The 20090-nt window shown below is 45.3% G+C and overlaps 1 protein-coding gene across 3 annotated transcripts in view; it reads left to right on the top strand.

Annotated features, from left to right (window-relative positions):
• The window catches only part of Pkm (pyruvate kinase M1/2), a 28666-nt gene extending 10292 nt beyond the window's left edge, over window positions 1-18374 (top strand). For 2 of the 3 annotated variants that reach the window (XM_027923858.2, XM_071608440.1), the window contains exons 2-11: window positions 1325-1503; window positions 2365-2456; window positions 7340-7471; window positions 7938-8124; window positions 8827-9097; window positions 10221-10371; window positions 10620-10772; window positions 14225-14391; window positions 16602-16783; window positions 17668-18374. In XM_027923858.2, coding sequence (XP_027779659.1) covers window positions 1350-1503; window positions 2365-2456; window positions 7340-7471; window positions 7938-8124; window positions 8827-9097; window positions 10221-10371; window positions 10620-10772; window positions 14225-14391; window positions 16602-16783; window positions 17668-17774 — 1596 coding nt within the window. In that variant the 5' untranslated portion in view covers window positions 1325-1349 and the 3' untranslated portion in view covers window positions 17775-18374. Of the gene's footprint in view, window positions 1-1324; window positions 1504-2364; window positions 2457-7339; window positions 7472-7937; window positions 8125-8826; window positions 9098-10220; window positions 10372-10619; window positions 10773-13691; window positions 13859-14224; window positions 14392-16601; window positions 16784-17667 lie in introns of all 3 variants that reach the window. The other variant, XM_027923851.2, reaches the window with a different exon arrangement.
• The last annotated feature ends 1716 nt before the right edge of the window (window positions 18375-20090 follow it).

The raw sequence follows: 20090 nt of genomic DNA, 5'->3' as shown, positions 1-20090 counted from the left end.
AAAAATTTGACATTACCTTGTGTGTGTTACTAGGGATTGAACCCAGGGCCTCACATATGCCAGGCAAGTGCTCTGCCACTTAGCTACGCCCCCCAACCCATTTGTAGTGACTTTCTCTATTTTTTGGTACCAGGAAGTTAACCACTTTATCAAAGGCACTTAACCACTGAGCTACATCCTCAGCCCGTTTTTTATTTTTCAGACAGGGTCTTGCTAAGTTACTGAGGCTGGCTTCAAACTTGCAATCCTTCTTCCTCAGCCTCCCGAGCCACTGGGATTGCAGGCATGCATTATTTGCCCAGTTTGTATTGACTTTAAAACTGAATCCGTACCATTGTGATTATCCTTGGTTTTATTTATTTGTTTATTTATTTATTTTTAATATTAGTTGTAGATGAACACTTTATTTTGTTTATTTTTATGTGGTGCTGAGGATCGAACCCAGTGCCTCACATACGCTAGGCAAGCACTCCACCACTGAGCTACAGCCCCAGCCCTATCCTTGATTTTAATTGCATTGCTTTACATATATATGAAACTTCTCAGACCAAAACTAGGGGTGTGTGTGTGTGTGTGTTTCTTTAGAATCCTGGGTTGAAATATTTTGCATTCAGGGTTCTCTTTCTAGTTACTTTTCTTCCTGTTGATGGGGACTACATTTTGTTACCTACTATTACCTTTTAGGAGCTGAAGAATAAACTTAGATGGCACTCTGAATAGTGAAAGCAGCTAGGATTCTGGAGCTAAGACTTACTGGGCAGTGGTTGTTTCCACAACCAGGGAAATTGCTTGGGTTTGGGTGAGGACTATAAAGGGGCTATGTGGGTGCTTCACACCAAAGCAGATATTTGTAGCTTTGAGACTGCTTGCCATACAAAGATCTATACTTATTAAGGAGCTAAAATATGAGGTACAAACAAGTTGTGTGTATCGCTGGAAGATTGGTTACAACTTCCTTTTGTGAAAGTTCCTTCAGTGCATGTAAAATGGCGTTACTTATAGGGTTGGTGGGAAAGCCATCAAAAGTAGATTCCAGCCCAGTGTAAAAGAGACCTGCTTACTCTGAGTCCCTGGGAAGGACATGGATTTGGTACGAGTTTTTAATTTGTTCATTAAGGTTCTTCCCATTTGCTCACAGTTGTGGGAATCCTTTGCCCAGTTTGAAAAATGCCCACATAAACAGAGCATGTCTGGCCTCCCTGTGGCTTGTGCACAAAGCATGCTTATTGAGTTAATGTGTAAGCAGGAGATAGCCTCCTGTGCCAAGTGGCATATTAACCACTTCTCAGTCTAATTGCTCTCTCTCCAATTACCTCGGACCCAGGACCTCAGAAGAAGCCTCAGCAGCCATGTCGAAGCCCCATAGTGAAGCCGGGACTGCTTTCATTCAGACCCAGCAGCTGCACGCAGCCATGGCTGACACATTCCTGGAACACATGTGCCGCCTGGACATTGACTCTCCACCCATCACTGCCAGGAACACTGGCATCATTTGTACCATTGGTATGTGGGTGTATCCCTCCCTCAAACACGGACTTCATGTGACAGTGGCTAGTTCTCTCCTGAAAAGACTAAACAAAATGTTGTAGCACATAGGTGCTCAGTGAGATGCTACATAGATTTCTTTTTAAAATTTTTTTAGTTGTCGATAGGCCTTTATTTTTATTTTTTTATATGTAGTACTAAAGAATTGAACCAGTGCCTCTCAAATGCTCAGGATGCGCTCAAACACTGAGCTACAACCCTAGCCTGCTACAAAGATTCTTGTGGGAACTGGGGTCAAAAAGAAGTTGCAATAAAGTATCCTGTATTTTCTGCTATAGGCAAAATTTAGAGGATGTCCTTTCTTTTTTTTCTTTTTTTACTCAATGCCTTTATTTTTATGTGGTGCTGAGGATCAAACCCAGTGCCTCATACATGCTAGGCAAGTTCTCTACCACTCAGCTATAATTCCAGCCCAAGGGTGTTCTTTCTCAGCAGATCTTTATAAGAACATCTCAGAGACCTAGAAAATATCATTTTGACATGCTCTGTGCCACCAAGATACTATGGTTAGAAGTCTGGATGAGCTTCAGGGAGGGCAAAGAGGGCTGGCCAAATCTTCCTTAGGCTTTCCTTTTTAGTTAGGGGCCTGCAGAATTTGAAGGAAATGGGAGGAGTATACTCCAAAATCAAGAAAGTAGCTAGCATAGTAGTAGTCTTTTATGCACTTTTGAAAGACTTTCGTGTTGTCTGGGGGAGGAAACATTTAGAGAAAAAAAAATTAAGATGTCAAGACATTTTAAGAACTTAAGCAAATTTATTGTTTTCCTACTTGTACATCCTTTTTCCTATTATGGCTCTAATTTATTTATTTTTTGATAGGCCCAGCTTCCCGATCAGTGGAAATGTTGAAGGAGATGATTAAGTCTGGCATGAACGTCGCTCGTCTAAACTTCTCTCACGGAACTCACGAGGTGAGGCTCAGGTGGATAGTGAGGTTCTGCGGACAGCTTGTAGGAAGCAGAGAGGGAACGTCACATTTGTTTAGCCACAGTAGACCAGACATGTATGAGTCTTGAGTTTTACTGTGAATGAGACATTGTCTTTACTGGCCCATCCCTATTCTCCTCCTTTTCCTTCCCACCTCTCCTGGCCAAGTCTCCGTAAGCAGACAAGACCTGCTTTGTCACTGGCCGTAATTCTCCCATGTACCTAGGCTACCAGTAGCACTCACAAAGGAAGGCATGGAGGGCACTCCTGGAAACTCCTCTCCTGTGGTGAGCTGTGGTGTCTTGGCTACAGCACTCAACACTCCTGCCTCAGGGTTTCTGCAGTGGCTCTATTGCTGCATTGAACCAAAAGGTGATCTAACAGGTTAATTCTGGCCTATCAGGATAATCAAGTCCAGAAGTATATGTCCACTGTTAATAAGTTAGGAACCAACTCTCGAGCACTAACACTATCTGGCATGCGATAGTCTACACTCTCAGCATTGTTTTCCCAGCTACCCCTTGCCAAGGGTCCTGGTGTATTAAAATAACCAGTCAGCACTCCTCAGGAGCCTGGTGGGAATGTATTTGAGCTGGGGCTTTACTTAAACTAGGACCAGGTGGCAGCTGTTGGGAAGGCTCTGTTCCCAAGTTTGGATGAAACTCATTCTGAGCAGTGGGGAGTAGGAATGGTGCAGTGAGATGGGCTGCTCCCTGAGAGATTGTGCCTTTTTAAAACTTTCAGACTTGACATGGATTTCCCATAGACCATGGGATCTCATCCTGTCCTTGATGGACCAGTGATTGAAAAAAGGAAGCTTTACCCTGTCTTCACTTCTATACTTCTATTTAGAGTAGAAAATGCTACCCTATAAGGTCAAGTGGTAAGGGGGTTGCCCTCTGGCCTTTGGAAGTTGGTATTAAGTTTGGACTAAAAATAAGTCCTCAGGAACAGCAATCCAAGAAGTGAATTCCTCCTTTCTGGGAACATGAGACTCTTCTTCATAGACTCCCAAACCATGTTCCATAAACAGCCTATGGCCTGGCGGAGGCTGACCCTCAAATGTCATGGGAGCTAGACCTGGTCCAGCAGACACCTAGGCAGGTTAAGCATAACTTTGTTGACATTCTGTAATTGTTCAGAGGGGACTTTTCAGCAAATCATCAGGAATTAACTATAAATGGTACCTTAGCTTAAAGATAATGCAAAAGGTAACAGTGGCTGGGCATGGTGGCACACACCTAAAATCCCAGTGACTCTGGAGGCTGGGGCAACAGGATAGTGATTTCAGTTACCCTCAGCAAATTAGCAAGGTCCTAAGAAACTTGGTGAGACTCAAAAATTAAAGGTAGAAAGACCCGGGGATATGGCTCAATGGTGAAGTGCCCCTGGATTCTATCCTCAGTACCCAAAAAATGCAACAGTGAAGATCTGCTCACCATTGATCTCCCCTGCTGGAGTATGTCACTGTCTCCCCATGCAGAAGAGGGAACAGAAATAGATTTTGAGAGTTGACCTTTGATGAGGCTTTATGACTCCTTCCATCCAGTAAAATAACACCGCCCAGATCTGAAATGGCAAGGGCTAGTGGTATCTGCTTCATCTGCAGGACAGGGGCTGGCTTAGGAGAGGTGTTTGGAAATTATCCGTACTTGAACTCTGATTCCAAGATTAGAATTAGTTTTAAGTCCCTCTTATAAGTTTAATTTTAGGCCTTACATGAGATGAAGTTTTCCCTGAGATGTGTGTTTTGGAAACAGATCTGAAACTGTCCCAGTATTGTGTAGTGACATGTAAACAGTTTTAATTTGGCTGCATTTTAGGACTCTTACTTCATGCCCACCTTCAACTAGAAACTGGGATGTACTTTTCTGCTCCTTGACAAGTTTAAGTACTCTTCAGAGAACTTTGAAATTGCTTTCTCTCTTGCTTTCTGACAGGGACATCATGTGTCTACTTCTGGTCTTCTGGCAGCTTTGGCAGTGTCTCTAGCCCCCGCTTTTGGCAGTTCACCTGGGCAAGATGTGTACTTGCTGAACATGCGCTTCCATAATGCCATGTTGGCTGGAAAATAATGACTTTTAAACAACCTAAATTTAGAGGCTTCTGAGCCTTCTACAAGGACAGCACTGATGGCTGGCTCTTAACCATTTGATAACGTGCCAGCCAAACCACAGCCACCCACAGTGGGTGACACAACACATCTCCCAGAAACATACCAAAGATAACCCACATGGGTGATTTAAATAATACCTAATAATCTAATCATTATTATAATATACTGTTTTACCTCCCCCAGACATATTTGTCTTTTAAATAAATGCATATTTATTTAAAAGACTCAGTTACAAAAATGTAGTATACCACTGAAAAAAGTTAAAAGTTTTTTAAAACCTTCAAGTTGTATAAAATAGAAAGTATACAGAAACATTGTCTGACATAATTCTTTAATGAAAGTTGAGAACAAAATCTAAAGTATAATTAAGAAAACTTCTAAATGCACTTATTCTAGGAAGCAGAAATCTCAAGGTAGATGAACTATTCCATCTCAAAACACTTGAAAAATAACCTAAAAGGGCAACAAGAAGGAATTGATCTTATATAAAGGCATAGCTTAATACAAAAGAAATTTTTCAGATTAAAAGTTGATGCTGGGTGGGGAAATAGGTAAACAGAAACTTCTGGAAAGTCTGATCAAAAATATGAAGATGCTGGGCTGGGAATGTGGCTCAGTGGCAGAGTGCTTACCTGGCATATGTGAGACCCTATGTCAATCCCCAGCACAAAAAGAGGAAGTAGTTCATATACATTAGAAGAGATTTTTAAGGTCAAGAAAGACTTAATTTCTATAAATACAGGTGAAATTGACTATTTTCCAAGAAAATATATTTATTCAAAAGGTAGAGAATATGAATAAGCCCAATCACTTTAAAAAGTTGGAAAAGTGAGTATGACATCTAGCTTCCTTAAAAATGTTAAGAGACAAATGATGAAGAGCAAACCTAATGCTTTGTACATGCTAGGCAAGTGCTCTACCAGTAAGTTCCATCCTCAGCTCAAAGCAAAATGACTTTAATAGCTAAATTTTGTATCCTTCAAGGGACAGTTTAATCCTCCATTACACTGTTCCAGAGATTATAGTAGCACAGAAATCTCCCCCCTGTTCTTTTAAAACCAATACACTGACAGGGACAGACAGGGAAAGTATCAAAACCAGACTAACCAGGTTAGTACTAACGGTTAGTACTCTAGACCAATCAATCTTACTTAGAAAGATGGGCAGAAAGCATTACTAAAATTTAGCAATTCAAATCCCATAGTGTGTTAAAGGAATTTTATGACCCATGATCAAGAACGTTTTATTTTAGGAGCATAGAGTTCTACATTGGGATTAAGTAAAAGTGGTCACTATAAGATTATGATGATAATAAGTAACATTTATTAAATAATGACCATATGCTTGACTCCATTCTGAGTACTTCATGTGTTCTTTAACTCATATCAAATCAACTCTGAGGAAAAGGCATTTGACACCAGGGTGCATGGCACCTGGCATCTCAGCAGCCTCGGAGTCTGAGGCAGGAGATTGCAAATTCAAGGATAGCCTCAGCAATTTAGTGAGGCCCTAAGCAAGTTAATGAGATCCTGTCTAAAAATAATAAGAAAAAGGGCTGGGGATGAGGCTCAGTAACTTTGAGAACTTCTACAAAACAAACCAGTGGGTCATTTAAAGTGTGAGTTCCAATCTGAGAAGTTCAGACACAGCCTTTAGGCAGCACAGTCCTTAGAGATTAGGTTATGGCTCCAGCTCTGCACCAACCACCTGCAAATAGTAAGCAAGCCTGCTTGCAGTTGCTGCCCTCATGGACAAAGGTGTTTAAAGGACAAGGCCCATAAAGTGCTCAATTAAGTACCCCTGTTATCAGTAATGTGTCACAAGGATTATAGTATCTAAGAGCTCTTTTGATGTCTTATCTTGACCAAGTCTTTTTTTTAATTTAACAGTAGTGGCAAAGGGAAAGAGCTTTAAGGGAAGATTCAAACCAGGATTTATTGCAAGTGAAGGGGAATTTCTTCAGAAAAAAGCATCTGACCACCTTTTCCTATTCCTCTCTAATTAGAACTCTAGAATGTGATTATGTAACCAGGTCCATATGACCTTAGTAATGAATTATTTAGCTTGGACCACTTTGAGCTTAAGTCAACAACTTTCAGTTTGAATTGTAGTTGGGATCGATAGAGAAAAAGCACAGAACCTGATCCTAACAGCTAGGGAAACCTTGTCCAAACACAAATCATGGGTCTTTTTCTCCAGTTTTCTGCTTTATTTGCTTAGGGTTCTCAGTGAGTCCTAGGGACAAGAGAACAGTTGAAGAGACACAGATGAGATCTGTTCAAACCCTTGGCTTTAGTGGGTTTTTGTTTGTTTTTGTTTTGGGGTACCAGGGATTGAACTCAGTTTCACTTGACCACTAAGCCACATCTCCAACCCTATTTTCTATTTTATTAGAGTCAGAGTCTCATTGAGTTGCTTAGCACCATGCTGAATTGCTAAGGCTGGCTTTGAACTCTTAATCCTCCTTCCTCCACCTCCCAAGCCGCTGGGGTTACAGGCATGTGCCAGTGTACCTGGCCTCTTTAGTGGTTTTTGGTTGTAGTATTCTGAACATTCCCAAAACTGGTTTAAGGCTGAGGACATTAAAGGGAGTGTATAGAGGATGCCCAGTATATGGACAGTGAGAATAGAGGATGGTGGTAGAGGTCTGAAACTTCCACAGGCTTTTCTAAGTGATCAGCTTCAGCTCTGGGGCAAGGAATGAGTTGGATCCAGGTGTGAGAGGACACTTACCTTCCCCCTTTCTCTCAGTACCATGCAGAGACCATCAAGAATGTCCGTGCAGCCACAGAAAGCTTCGCTTCTGACCCCATTCTCTATCGGCCAGTTGCTGTGGCTCTGGACACTAAAGGACCTGAGATCCGAACTGGGCTCATCAAGGGCGTAAGTAACTTGGGGAGAAAGAAGGTAGCCCCCAAAATGCCTCTTTGATAGTCTGTGTCTTGCCTGGATGCCTTGTTTTGGTGTACAAATGAAGGTTTTATTTTCATCATTGTTTTAAAAAAATTTTTTTGATCTAGTTTGCTTGAAAATGGTACTACAGAGGAGCTGGTTTTTACTCTAAAAGCCACTCCCAAGTGTCTCTCACTTTGAGGAGCAATTTTTTCATATCTTTCTTCCCCCCATCATTGAGTAGTATGACATCATTCTTTCTCTGGATTATTCCCTTGAAATCTATGAAGTTAGGGAATAAGAGCATTTATTCAAGAAGATAAAAGTTTTCTTATTACTTTCATCTGGGATTTGAACATTGTTCCCTGGGGGAAAGAACTTTTCCGTTCCTGTCAGATGGTGGGTTGCTAGCTTCTGCAATCTGGATTCTTACATTCCCTCTTGTACATGTACATAGAGCGGCACCGCAGAGGTGGAGCTGAAGAAGGGAGCCACTCTTAAGATCACTCTGGATAACTCCTACATGGAGAAGTGTGATGAGAACATCCTATGGCTGGACTACAAGAACATTTGCAAAGTGGTGGAAGTGGGTAGCAAGATTTATGTGGATGATGGACTTATTTCTCTGCTGGTGAAGGAAAAAGGTATGTGTGGGGGTCAGGTTCTAAAAACATCCCATTTCTAAAGTTTCTTGATATAAGGAAGCCGGGAAGCAAGACTGAATCAATACATTCTTAGAAATGCCTTTCATAACCCATTTATCCTCAAAAACCATCAGTCCAGCCTAATTGCACTCCTGCAACATATGTGAAGATTTCCTTTTTATTCATCCTTTATACTTCTTGACTATCTGCTTGTTTGCTTCCTTCTATATTCCATCCATCAATATGATGTAAACAGGACTGTGTGTGCCTGGGAATGATAGCTAAAATTTAAGTAAACTTTTTTTTTTTTTTTAGTTGTAGATGGACCCAATATTTTTATTTATCTATTTTTATGTGGTGCTGGGTATCGAATACAGGGCCTCACACTTGCAAGGCAAATGCTCTACCACTGAGCTACAATCCCAGCTCCTTAAGTAAACATTATATTTGGTGATGTATTTGAGTTTTAAAACAATTTTATGAGTAGGTATTATTATTCTTACTTAGAGGTGAGGAAACTAAGGCATATAGACTGGCTCAAGGTCACACAGTTAGTGGACTTGGGATTTGAATTCTGGTTATGGTTCTAGTGCCCACTGTGTGCCTCTGAATGGAGAGAAAGGGCTTGCTGTCTGCTACTTATCTTCCAGTTGAGGTGTTCCCTCATTGCTCTGCCTCCCCTCCCTACTCTGTTTTGCATAGGTGCTGACTTTCTGGTGACAGAGGTGGAAAATGGTGGCGCCTTGGGCAGCAAGAAGGGTGTGAACCTTCCTGGGGCTGCTGTGGACCTGCCTGCAGTGTCAGAAAAGGACATCCAGGATCTGAAGTTTGGGGTTGAGCAGGATGTAGACATGGTGTTTGCATCTTTCATCCGCAAAGCATCTGATGTCCATGAAGTTAGGAAGATCCTGGGAGAGAAAGGAAAGAACATCAAGATTATCAGCAAAATTGAGAATCACGAAGGAGTTCGAAGGTAAGTCCCCAATCTTCCCCACTTCAGTTCCATTTCAGCATTCTGAAGGGCAATATTTATCCTGTGACTACACTTGCCTATCAGAATGCGGCCTCCCAAGATTGATCTAGACTCATTGAATCAGAGTATCTTGGGAGAGCAGAATAATTGGTGTTTTTAAGTTTCTCATGGTTTTTCAGGTGAATGAGATGCTGGAGGCTTAGCATTGTTCCATGGGCCTGGGGACAAGCAGTGGAGTGGACTGTGGACTAGGTCACCAGGTCCAGGGCCATCATGCTCTACTCCTGAGCAGGAGCACTATCAGTGTTTGATAGAATAGGAAATAGCAGGTACTTAGAAAGGGGCTCCTTTTTGACATGTGGAAGCTTAGGGCCTTTTGGACTTCACCTAGAAAACAGCTGGCCTGGTGATCAGTCTAATTCTGGTATGGTTTGTTCAGCTCCCATTAGGGAAACATGGGTCCTCTCCAGGTTCAGGTTGCTCCACCTGAGCTTAACCATTTTCCCAGTGCTCACAAAGTAGAGTCAAGTGAGTATGATCAGTTTTTAGTGACACTGCTAAAAACCCAGACTTATTCATGTGGTTAGGAGTGTCTTGGGAGGGTGAGAAGAGCAACCTCTTTGCCATTCTGTTAAGCCATGGGTGCTAATTGACTTTGGCTCAAACCACATCAGGCAAAACCACATGGGAAGGAACCAACATAAAATGTTCAGCCTTCAAATGTTCTTGGCTAAATGAGGTTGTGCATTTTTGTATCAGAAGCAATCAGCAGGCCTTGGGTTTACTTTCTTCCTTGGAAGTGGTGATTGGACAGTGGAGATTGTAGAGAGATAATCAAAGGGGCTCCTTATAGGAGGCAGACAGAGAGGGAAAAGGAGCCCATGGGACTTCCGAAGAGACCTTGTCACTTCCCCTTGTTTGCCCTCAGTGAAGTATCCATATTGGAGTTGAAGAAGCCTAGCAGAATTGTTGGCCCATCCTGTGTGGCTGAGATTGCTGGAAAGTTTTATCTCTTCCACACATTATATATGGATATCTATGTCAGGGAATCTCTGACATCTTCTGGTCAGTAGTTGTACTTGTGGCCCTTGCTCTCTTTATCTCTTCCCCATTTTCTCATCAGATTTGATGAGATCCTGGAGGCCAGCGATGGGATCATGGTGGCCCGTGGTGATCTAGGCATTGAGATTCCTGCAGAGAAGGTCTTCCTTGCTCAGAAGATGATGATTGGGCGGTGCAACCGAGCTGGGAAGCCTGTCATCTGTGCTACACAGGCACGTCCCCCCTCCTGTATTCTCCTGTTCATTTTCACATGCTTGCATGGGAAAGCTGTAGAGCCTAGCTGGTCTCTTCCTATGGACCCTATGGCACTTAACATACACACTCATATCCCCACCCCCTGGTGCACTTACACAAGTTGTGCTCTATGAACCTACACACTGTGTCCCAAGGATCAGCTTACAGTCATTTGTCTCTGAAGAGAGCACAGGCCAAGTCTTATCAATGCTTTGTCCTTTTCCAGATGCTGGAGAGCATGATCAAGAAGCCCCGCCCCACCCGGGCTGAGGGCAGTGATGTGGCCAATGCAGTCCTTGATGGAGCTGACTGCATCATGCTGTCTGGAGAAACAGCCAAAGGGGACTACCCTCTGGAGGCTGTTCGCATGCAGCACCTGGTGAGTAATTAGGGCCCACCCTGTACCCTAGGCTTCCAGCTGGTATGGAGGCAAGCTCTAGCACAGAGCTTTTTAGGCTTCTGCATCCTCTTAACCAGAGTCTTTCATGGTCCTCCAAGTCACTGCAACAAGAGTGAGGGGGTGGGGGTGCAGGGTGCCTCCTGGTTTGTTTGTTTGTTTGTTTGTTTTGTCTTCCCTTCACACACCCTCTCCTATTTCCGGAGGCATCCTCCATCAGACATCACAGTGTTTCTGTGGCTCCTTTCCTTGATTTAAGTCCTGGGGTACTGATTTAGTACTTTTAAACTCTGGACAGTCCAGAGGGCCTGAGTGCCTCCTGCCCTATTCTGAAAAAGGCCATGCTCCCAGCTGTGCTTACTGTTTGCCTTCTGATTTGATTCCCCACCTGTGGGCCTGAACTGGTGTGTGTTGCCCACATGAGCTGCCTGAGCTGGCCTTGCATGGTGCCTTCAGCATAGGATCTACTTTGATGTGCCAGACCAAAAAGTGACATCAAGTGACTAGTGGAAGGGCACTGCGCCTTGCGGGCTTTGGACTGAGAACCTTTGGGGAGATATGGGTGTTCTTTCTCCCTGAGAAGGAGTTCTTAGAGATTTCCAGCTTGGTTGTGTCCTTCTGCTGCTCTTGCTTTTCAGAGATAAGAGTTCCAGTTCCTTTGTCCTGCTTGATCCCTCCCTGGAACCTTCCAAAGAATTAACTTGGGGATTAGTTTTTACGGCTGCTTGTGCCTGATAATATAAGTGTTATGAATTAACTTTTTCCTGGTAGTTCTAGGTCAGTCTCTATAACATACACCTCAGTGAAATTTCCCTGTATCTGTTCCCTTTCTAGCCAGCAAAGGAACCTTGCCCTTTAGCCCTTTGTGTTATCCCCCTTTTCTTCAGGTCCTCAAATAACTGAAAAAACAAACCAACTCTGTACTAAGTATCTCTTTTACTTTATATATATCCTGTTACTGAGCTTAAGTAGCCTTCTGGTAGTGAACTGAGTTCCTACCCAAGATTCTAGTCCTTAAGGCATCCTGGTGAATTTCCCCATGTTGAAATGGGTAGAAACCTCATCCCTTTTCCCAGGGATGTTTCTGTAGCCTGGCCCTGGGCCATCCATACATCACCCCATTTGTGTGATATGATTGCTGTTCCAGTGGTCAGATACTCTTGGCATATTCTCAAAGCTGCCCTATGGAAGGGTGCTCCTAAGTCTGTCCCAGGTGAAAGTGCACCTCAGCCTATCACCTCTGAAGTAGCCACCTTTCTGCATCTCTACATGTCCCCCCTCTATGTCTTGCTTAGTTATGTGACTTTCTGGCCTCTGACCTTGACTTGATTTACTGAACTTTGAAAACAGATTGTGAGTACTGTTATGTCTTTGGACAAGTCACTTAATATCTCAAGACCTTGTCCTAAAATGGATTAGCTGAAATATTTAATTATAACCTTAACATTAAATACTCCCTGCCATTATTAGTAAATATCATGTCAAATCCTGTGTCCACATAATCTTCATATCTCCCATTACTTCAGTTTGTAGTTGCAGGTTACATGAATATAAAGCCTGGGTTTGAGAACAGGTCTGCTGACTTCAAAACCATTCTTGTCTCCTGCAGCATTGTACTCTAACAGCAGATAAGGAGAGGTCTTTATTTGGGGACTGTAGTGAGGTCAGAGACTAAGATTCAGCTCTGGGTTCTGAATTCCATGTCATTTCTTCCATACCCTGGTCTTTCTGTGAATGGACAGGCATCTTAGAGCTGCAAGGCTTGGATTGCATGGCACTGCTCAGAAGATAAGTTATGAGGTCTGGGCCAGGTAGTAGCTGCTCCTCCAGGTGGTACAGGCCTCTCCTTTCTATCATCAGTTAACACTGGCCGCCACAGCCTCCCTTAACAATTCATGGCTTTCTCCTATGTCTAACTGATGCAATTCATGACCCATATTAAGAGCTAGGCAGTACCAGGTATGGTCCTGTTTCCTGTTCATGTCCGCTATCCTTTGGGCTGCATGCACTCCATTCTTATAAAAAGAACACTTTTAACCTGGTATACCCTGGCACGCATCTGCTTATACTGCTGAATTAATAAGATGGTATTAGTCTTATCTACCGTTCACTAAGGTACTGATAATGGCATTATAATCCTCTAAAGCTTAAATTTTCTTTCTTAGTCTTATCTGAGCAGGCAGTCTATAAATAACTTACTGGCTTTCTTATGACCATTTTAATCAGATGTCTTGTTAAACATGTCTGCATGCTCCCACAGGCCTCCATATCTTCACATGGCTGTGCAAAGTGCCCCTCGCAAGTTAGCCAGTTTCCCTTCTCCTAATTTGAGAATTCAGCTGTGTAGCTCTGGCTTTATGTTGACCCCAGCTTTGCAGCGTTGTTCAGTCTGTTTCCATGGCAGGCCTTGGAAAATACACTTTATCCATGAGGCAACCCTGCCTCATCCAGACAGCCATGTGAGGAAGGAGGCCCTGTTTCTTGCTATAAGCTGTGTCATGAGGCAGCGTGGTCAAGTCCTCTGCCAGGGAGTAGTGTGGGTTCAGTCTAGGCATGTCTTTATGCCCAGCTGCTAGAGCCTACCCACCATATTACTATGGCTCTAACAACAAAAAAAAAAATCCTTCTAGGATGGAAGTCCCAGTTTCCCCTATATCAGAGGGGAAGAAACATAAGTTGAAGCACAAAATTCTCCATACCTCCTAAAGCAGGTGGACTTCCACCGTTCTGCCTCTGTGTCTGCCTGAACGACGATTTAACCTAAGGTTATCTTACCTTCCTCTCTTATTAATTCCCCGTTCTATCTTTCCATGTGTTGTCTCTTGTTTTGTTTGGTTTGTTTTTTTTTTTTTTTCCTTCTTTATCCCTTTTCCTTGCCCTTCCTTCTCCTAAACCTTACAGATAGCTCGGGAGGCTGAGGCTGCCATGTACCACAGCAAGCTGTTTGAAGAACTTGCACGAGCCTCCTGTCTCTCCACAGACCCTATGGAGGCCATGGCTATGGGCAGCGTGGAGGCTTCTTATAAGTGTTTAGCAGCAGCTTTGATAGTTCTGACGGAGTCTGGCAGGTAGGGCCCCAAGGGCAGGTACCACTGTAGGATAACCAACTTCTTGCTTGCTCCAGCCAGCCCTGCACTTGGCCTTGGCACACAGCCTCTTCTCATCTGCAGGAAGGCAGCCAGGGAGGTCATGACAGGGCAGGATCAAAGGGTCCTTTGTCTCAATAGGCATGGTAGAAGTCACAGGCACCTGGTGAAGGACTGCTTCCTGTGGAGTTTTGCTCATCTCCAAACCTCCAGTGACTATGCTCCTCTTGGCCTTTGTGCCCAGGGATATGTTCCTTGCCAGCTGTCTGTAACTTTTTCTCCGTCCTTTCCCTTTGTGACAAAGCTCTGTCCCCCTCTTGTCCCTCTGGACGGATATTGCTCCCCTAGATTGCCCGTGAGGCAGAGGCTGCCATCTACCACTTGCAATTATTTGAGGAGCTCCGCCGCCTGGCGCCCATTACCAGCGACCCCACAGAAGCCGCCGCCGTGGGTGCTGTGGAGGCATCCTTCAAGTGCTGCAGTGGGGCCATTATCGTGCTCACCAAGTCTGGCAGGTAGGAGGTGGCAGTGGCTCCCTGAGGATACCCTGGTCTGTGGCACCTCTCCTTGGGGGTCCTGGGAGTCGTGCATTGAACAGTGTTCAGATGATGCTGAGTCAAGGTAAGGACTGTCTAGCTGCCACCTTCCCAGCTCCCTCAGTCCAGGATCCCAGCATGGGCAGAGTTCCTTCCTCGCGCCTGGAGGACTATAGTATAGGCAGCATTCAACAAATATGTTAAATCATTTGGATTCAAAGCAAATGATTCACAGTGAACTATTAAAAATTGCATAATGATAGGCTCTAAGTACCAACTGCAAATGGTTATTTGATATTTAAAAGCTGGTCTTCTAGCTTTTAAATGGTGTACACCAATAATCTCAGCAATTTAGTGAAGCCATAAAGAACTTAGCAAGATCCTGTTTTAGAATTTAAAAAAAAAAAAAGTGTGGGTGTAGTTCAGTGGTAAAGGGCCCCTGGGTTCAATCTCCAGTATTCTCCCTACAAAAATTGGTCTTTAAAATAGCATAAGATAGGGGCTGGGGTTGTGGCTCAGTGGTAGAGTGCTCGCCTACCATGTGCGGGGCCCTGGGTTCTATCCTCACCACCACATATAAAGATATTGTGTCTAATATAACTAAAAAATTAAAAAATAATAGCATAAGACAACCAGTTTTGTTTGTAGTAGTTACTGTGTACTTTTTAAAAAATCATTTGGAAAATTAATGCTGTTCACTATGCCCCTATTTGGTACACTGGTTCCTGTTTGCACCCCAAAGATGAGTCTGTCCAGTCTAGGAAAGGTTGCTATGCCATTTTGCTGGTATTCTTTGGAGCTAAGGTATTCAGGCCTGTGGTTGGTCTTGGATTTGAGGTTCCTTCCTAGCCTGGGACATTGTCTTACTGTCTCTCAATCTTCTAGTCTGGTGAGTGTCCCCCTTGACCTCGACAGCAGGATGGGGGAGGTCAGGGTAAAGAGGAGAGACAGGCAGTGCCCATGCACTGAGGAGTGGCAAGTGGGCTTCCCAAAGCACCAGGTTACAGGGTCTGTGTGGATTCCCTCAGCAGAGGCTCCACGCTCTTGCCTAAACAACCATTAGGATTGACCTTTGTGGAAAGGGCCAACCCTTGCTATTTGGCTATTTTTAGCTCTAGTCTTCTGGGATTTCACTCAGCTGGACTGGACTTCAAGAGCTATTTCTCCCTGAAGGATGTGTATGGAGGCCAAACTTGAAGCAGTGTTCTGCTGTGATCATCTTAAATTTCCCTGACACCTGTTGTGTATCCTCAGAGCTTGCCTTCTAGGGCCCAGTTCTTTCTGCAAGGCGCTCCCCAATTTCTGAAACACATCTGCATCTCTAAATGTATAGTGTCAGTGTTCAAGGAAGCAGTTGGCAGAGGGATTTCAGAGTTCCTGGACATGCTTCCACACCACCATTCTGTTTTTGCCTTTTGTGTAGCACCCAGAGTTCTACCTGCTCACCTGGGTTCTATATTATATCATAGAACTTCTAAGATTTCTTTTGTTACTCAGGTTTGATCTTGAGGCTCTAAAGTTCAGTTGCTGAGACTACTTGGGGGACCTGGGAACCATGTGGGGTAGGGAAGGGGATATAACAGTTGAGAAGTGTCATGTTGTTGAGTCCCTGAGGGCTGGTCACTGTGCTGTGGGTTTTTTTTTTTTTTTTTTTTTAATATTTGTTGGACACGATATCTTTTATTTATATATTTTTATTGGTGCTGAGTATCAAACCCAGGGCCTCACACGTGATAGGCAAGCTGAGCCACGATCCCAGCCCTGTGCTGCAGTTCTTTGCCCCTTTCAAGAATCAGGTGCTTTTCACATGGTGCTTGGCTTGTAGCTGTTGGCTGGCAGCAAGAGCAATGGGTGCTGATGAGGTTGGGCCAGGGCTGCCTTTCTGGCCAAATGGAAGAATTTAGAGGTTCTTGCAACCAGTGGGCCATGTGGGGATGATCAGCCAATGGGAGGGGATGGAATGGAGGGCAAATGGCAACATAGCCTTTTGGAGGGGAAGGTACAAAATTAGGAGCTCCCCAGCCTTGGGAGGCAGTTCCCTACATTCCAAGGGAGGCCCGGGAATAGCTCTTTCAGGCTGGTGAAGTGAGTTGGATTAGAGTGAGCTACTGCCGAAGGCCATGTTGTGCTTCCTGGGAGGCTTCTGGGACACTGTTTAATGGTCTCTTCCTGTTCCCATTGCATCTCAGGTCTGCTCACCAGGTAGCCAGATACCGCCCACGTGCTCCCATCATTGCCGTGACACGGAATCCCCAGACAGCTCGCCAGGCCCACCTGTACCGTGGCATCTTCCCTGTGGTGTGTAAGGATCCAGTCCAGGATGCCTGGGCTGAGGATGTGGACCTCCGAGTGAACTTGGCCATGAATGTTGGTGCGTAGCTGGGAGCAAGGGCTGGAGCTTAGAAGGGAAGGAGTGATTGAGCTCTGGTTTTTCTGAGATGCTGTAGGTTTGGGGAATACAAACGGAGGCATGCAAACTCCATCCATTCTGGGACAAGAGGCCCAGCTGACTGCTCTTCATACTCAATGGAAATGTTTTTTCAGAATCCTCTCCCATTCTATAAAGAGAGAATGTAAGGGAAGAGGGGTCTTTGAGTGGTGGGGCTAAGCATCTTACTCCTTTTCTTTAGTCTCTCACTCTGGGGCACCAGGTGAAATTAATTGTCCATTACTTGGCATCTGCTTATTTATTACTGAGGTTTTCTTTATATAAAATTGACTAGGGCTACTGTATGGTGGAGTGGCGCACACAAAGATTTATGTGCTGATTTGGTCTTTGTACCCAAAAGCTAGGAGGTCATGGGATGAGATGAAGCAGCTAGCTCTGACCTTCTAGAGTATAAACTGAATGATGTCCAAAGGTTCCTGCCAGCTCTGCCACCTGACCAGACTTTACTCTCTTCCCCTTTCCCTGTGTGGTTGGCACCACCTTGTGGTGTGAGGGAGTAATTGTTAGCCAGTTTTGACTAGTGGCTGCTGATTGCTTTTTTTTTTTTTTTTGTAATACCAGAGATTGAACCCAGAGGTGCTTAACCACTGAGCCACTTCCCTGGTCCCTTTATATATTTTATTTAGAGACCCAGAGCCTTTCTAAGTTGCTGAGGCTGGCTTTGAAACCATGATCCTCCTGCCTCAGCTTCCTGAGTTGTTAGGATTACAGGCGTGTGCCACCAAGCAGGGCTTCTTGATGTGGGCATTTGCCTCAGGTTCATACCTGCTTGGCTTGGTTTTTATTCACCAATCTTTTTTCTTCAGGCAAGGCTCGAGGCTTCTTCAAGAAGGGAGATGTGGTCATTGTGCTGACTGGATGGCGCCCTGGCTCTGGCTTCACCAACACCATGCGTGTAGTACCTGTGCCATGATGATCCCTGGATCCCCTTCTACCCCTGCCCTATCCCCTTCCCCAACCCATCCATTAGGCCAGCAATGCTTCTAGTGCTCACTCTAGGCTGTAGTGTGGCACTGGTGGGCTGGGACACCAGGGAAGATTAAGTCTGTTTTTAGACCCTGCTCGAGTGGGATAGCCAGAGCCTGGCTGCATCATGTGGTCCCACCCAAAAAGGGGCAAAAGAGGAACGTAAGACTGGAGGCTTCCAGAGCTATGGAAAGAAGGTGACAACTCCTTCTCCTCTAGTTAGTTCCTGTAGAAAGTGGATGCCCAGAGAACTCCTAGCCCTGGCCTGGGGTCAGGAGACAGCCAGCTGGGGTAGGAGCTTAGGGTGTAGGGCAGTGATTCCAGTGTATGCAAATGGACCCTGACGCTTATTTGCTTCCCCAACTGCCTCAGCCTCCCTCACTCCACCTTGTTGTGTACTGTGTTGTTCTCCTGCACTCCACTGGACTGACGTTCATGCTGCAGAAAAACACTCCACCCCCTGCCTTCCATTTTCCCCACACTGCAGCCACCTCCAGGCCTGTTGCTATAGAGCCTACCTGTATGTCAATAAACAACAGCTGAAGCACCTGTTTCTTTCTTCTGCTTGGTGGGGGCTGGGGGGAGGCTGAACCCTGCCCCCTGAGCAGGTGGAAATGGCAACAGCCCTGTGCCCTGTGGTGGGAGTTTTAGATCACTTGCCCATCTGCAGGGTGCAGAGGCAGCTAGGAAGGCAGTAGCTTACTACCTTGAGTTGCAGATTACTCCCAGCATACTGGGCTGGTTTTGTCTAAAACTTCCCACCCCTGGGTAATGCCTTTTTTGGGCCAAAGATGGGAGAAGGCAGGCACGAAGTTTCTCCTGAGACTACACTGGTGTGTAATCCTAGAGTGAAGTAGCCCTTGCACTAGTTGGTCTTCCACTTTAGGCTGCCTGTAGTAGAAAGCTATTTTCTTATTAGTGGAATTTTATGAATTTATTTATATGTGGTGCTGAGAATCGAACCTAGTACCTCACACGCTAGGCAAGCACTCTACCACTGAGCCATAACCCCAGCCCCAGTAGAAGGCTATTAAGGGAACTGAGGTTGAGTCCCTGCTCTCCGATTCTGCCCTGAGGTGCAGAAAGTTTGTAGACAGTTTCCCCCTTTGGGTCTCTGTATGTTGATGGCTCTCTTCATGATAACAGCAGGATCAAGGTGGGTGGGTGGGTAGAGTAAGAATGGGATTGAGTCTGTCCCTCTCCTGAAACTCAAGGACCAAATAACCTGGTGGGGAAAGGGGCCTGCAGGCAAGCAATATTAAAAACTTCTGGGTCCATTCGTAATTGCACGGCTCAGCCCAGTTTATTGTCAGTTACACCAATCACTGACCTCTTGATAACTGCTTCCCAACTCAGATTCCTTATAAAAATAATGCTGGGGTTGTGGCTCAGTGGTAGAGCACTTTCCTAGCATGTGTGAGGCACTGGGTACAATTCTCAGCACCACATATAAATAAAGGTCCATCCACTAGTAAAAAATTAAATGTTGGGCCTTGCATTCTTGGTGACCTGGATTTTTGACTGTCATGTTAAAAATTTTCCGTGTTGTCCCAAATTGGAACACCCTGGATCTCAACGTTGGGAGGGGTTGTAGGAGTGCAGGATTGCGTTCCTGTAGAGGGCACCGCGCTCCAAGACTAGGAGGACAAAATTTAAAAGGGGCTCTATGTGAGGACCCGTAGGTATGTAGACCTGGGCGCTATCTTCCAGGACCTCGCATTCTGGGAATCCAGAATGCGGATCTGTGTAGAGATAGGGGCCTCACCTGGGCGGTCAGGAGAGGGGAAGTCTTGGCCAATGGGCTGGCCCGGCCCACAGAGCAGCCAATTGGCGGGTGAAGGCGGGCTCTGCCCGGGGCGGGCGGGGTTCTCCGGCTCTGGGTCCCGAGCGCGGTGCTGGGTCTGGAGTAGGCACCGGGATGACCGCTCTGAACCGGAGCGAGGCCACAGAGGAGGACAGGTAAGGAAGCTGCGGCCCTGGGACTGGGTCTGCGACTCCAGAAGCCACTTCGAGGGGCTCAATGTCTCGTGGAGCAGAGCAGCTCCGGGGCCCCACACCACCTCAGTGCATTCTACCCCCAGGGCAGGCACTTTCTGACTGCGGGGAAAGCGGCTTCGGGTCCAGAACGGCACCGCGCGGGCTGGGCGCCTACGGAGCTGTTAGGTGTTCGTGTGGGGACGGGATGTTTCTAAGGGTGCCGAACCTGGGGGCTGAAGTTCGGTCCCGGCGGCATTAGAGCAATGGAGGGCACAGTATGAATCCA

Source organism: Marmota flaviventris, chromosome 2, assembly GCF_047511675.1.
Source record: "Marmota flaviventris isolate mMarFla1 chromosome 2, mMarFla1.hap1, whole genome shotgun sequence".
Lineage (NCBI taxonomy): Eukaryota > Metazoa > Chordata > Mammalia > Rodentia > Sciuridae > Marmota > Marmota flaviventris.
Note: the sequence above shows the minus strand (reverse complement) of the source record. Positions and strands in the feature narration are given on the sequence as shown.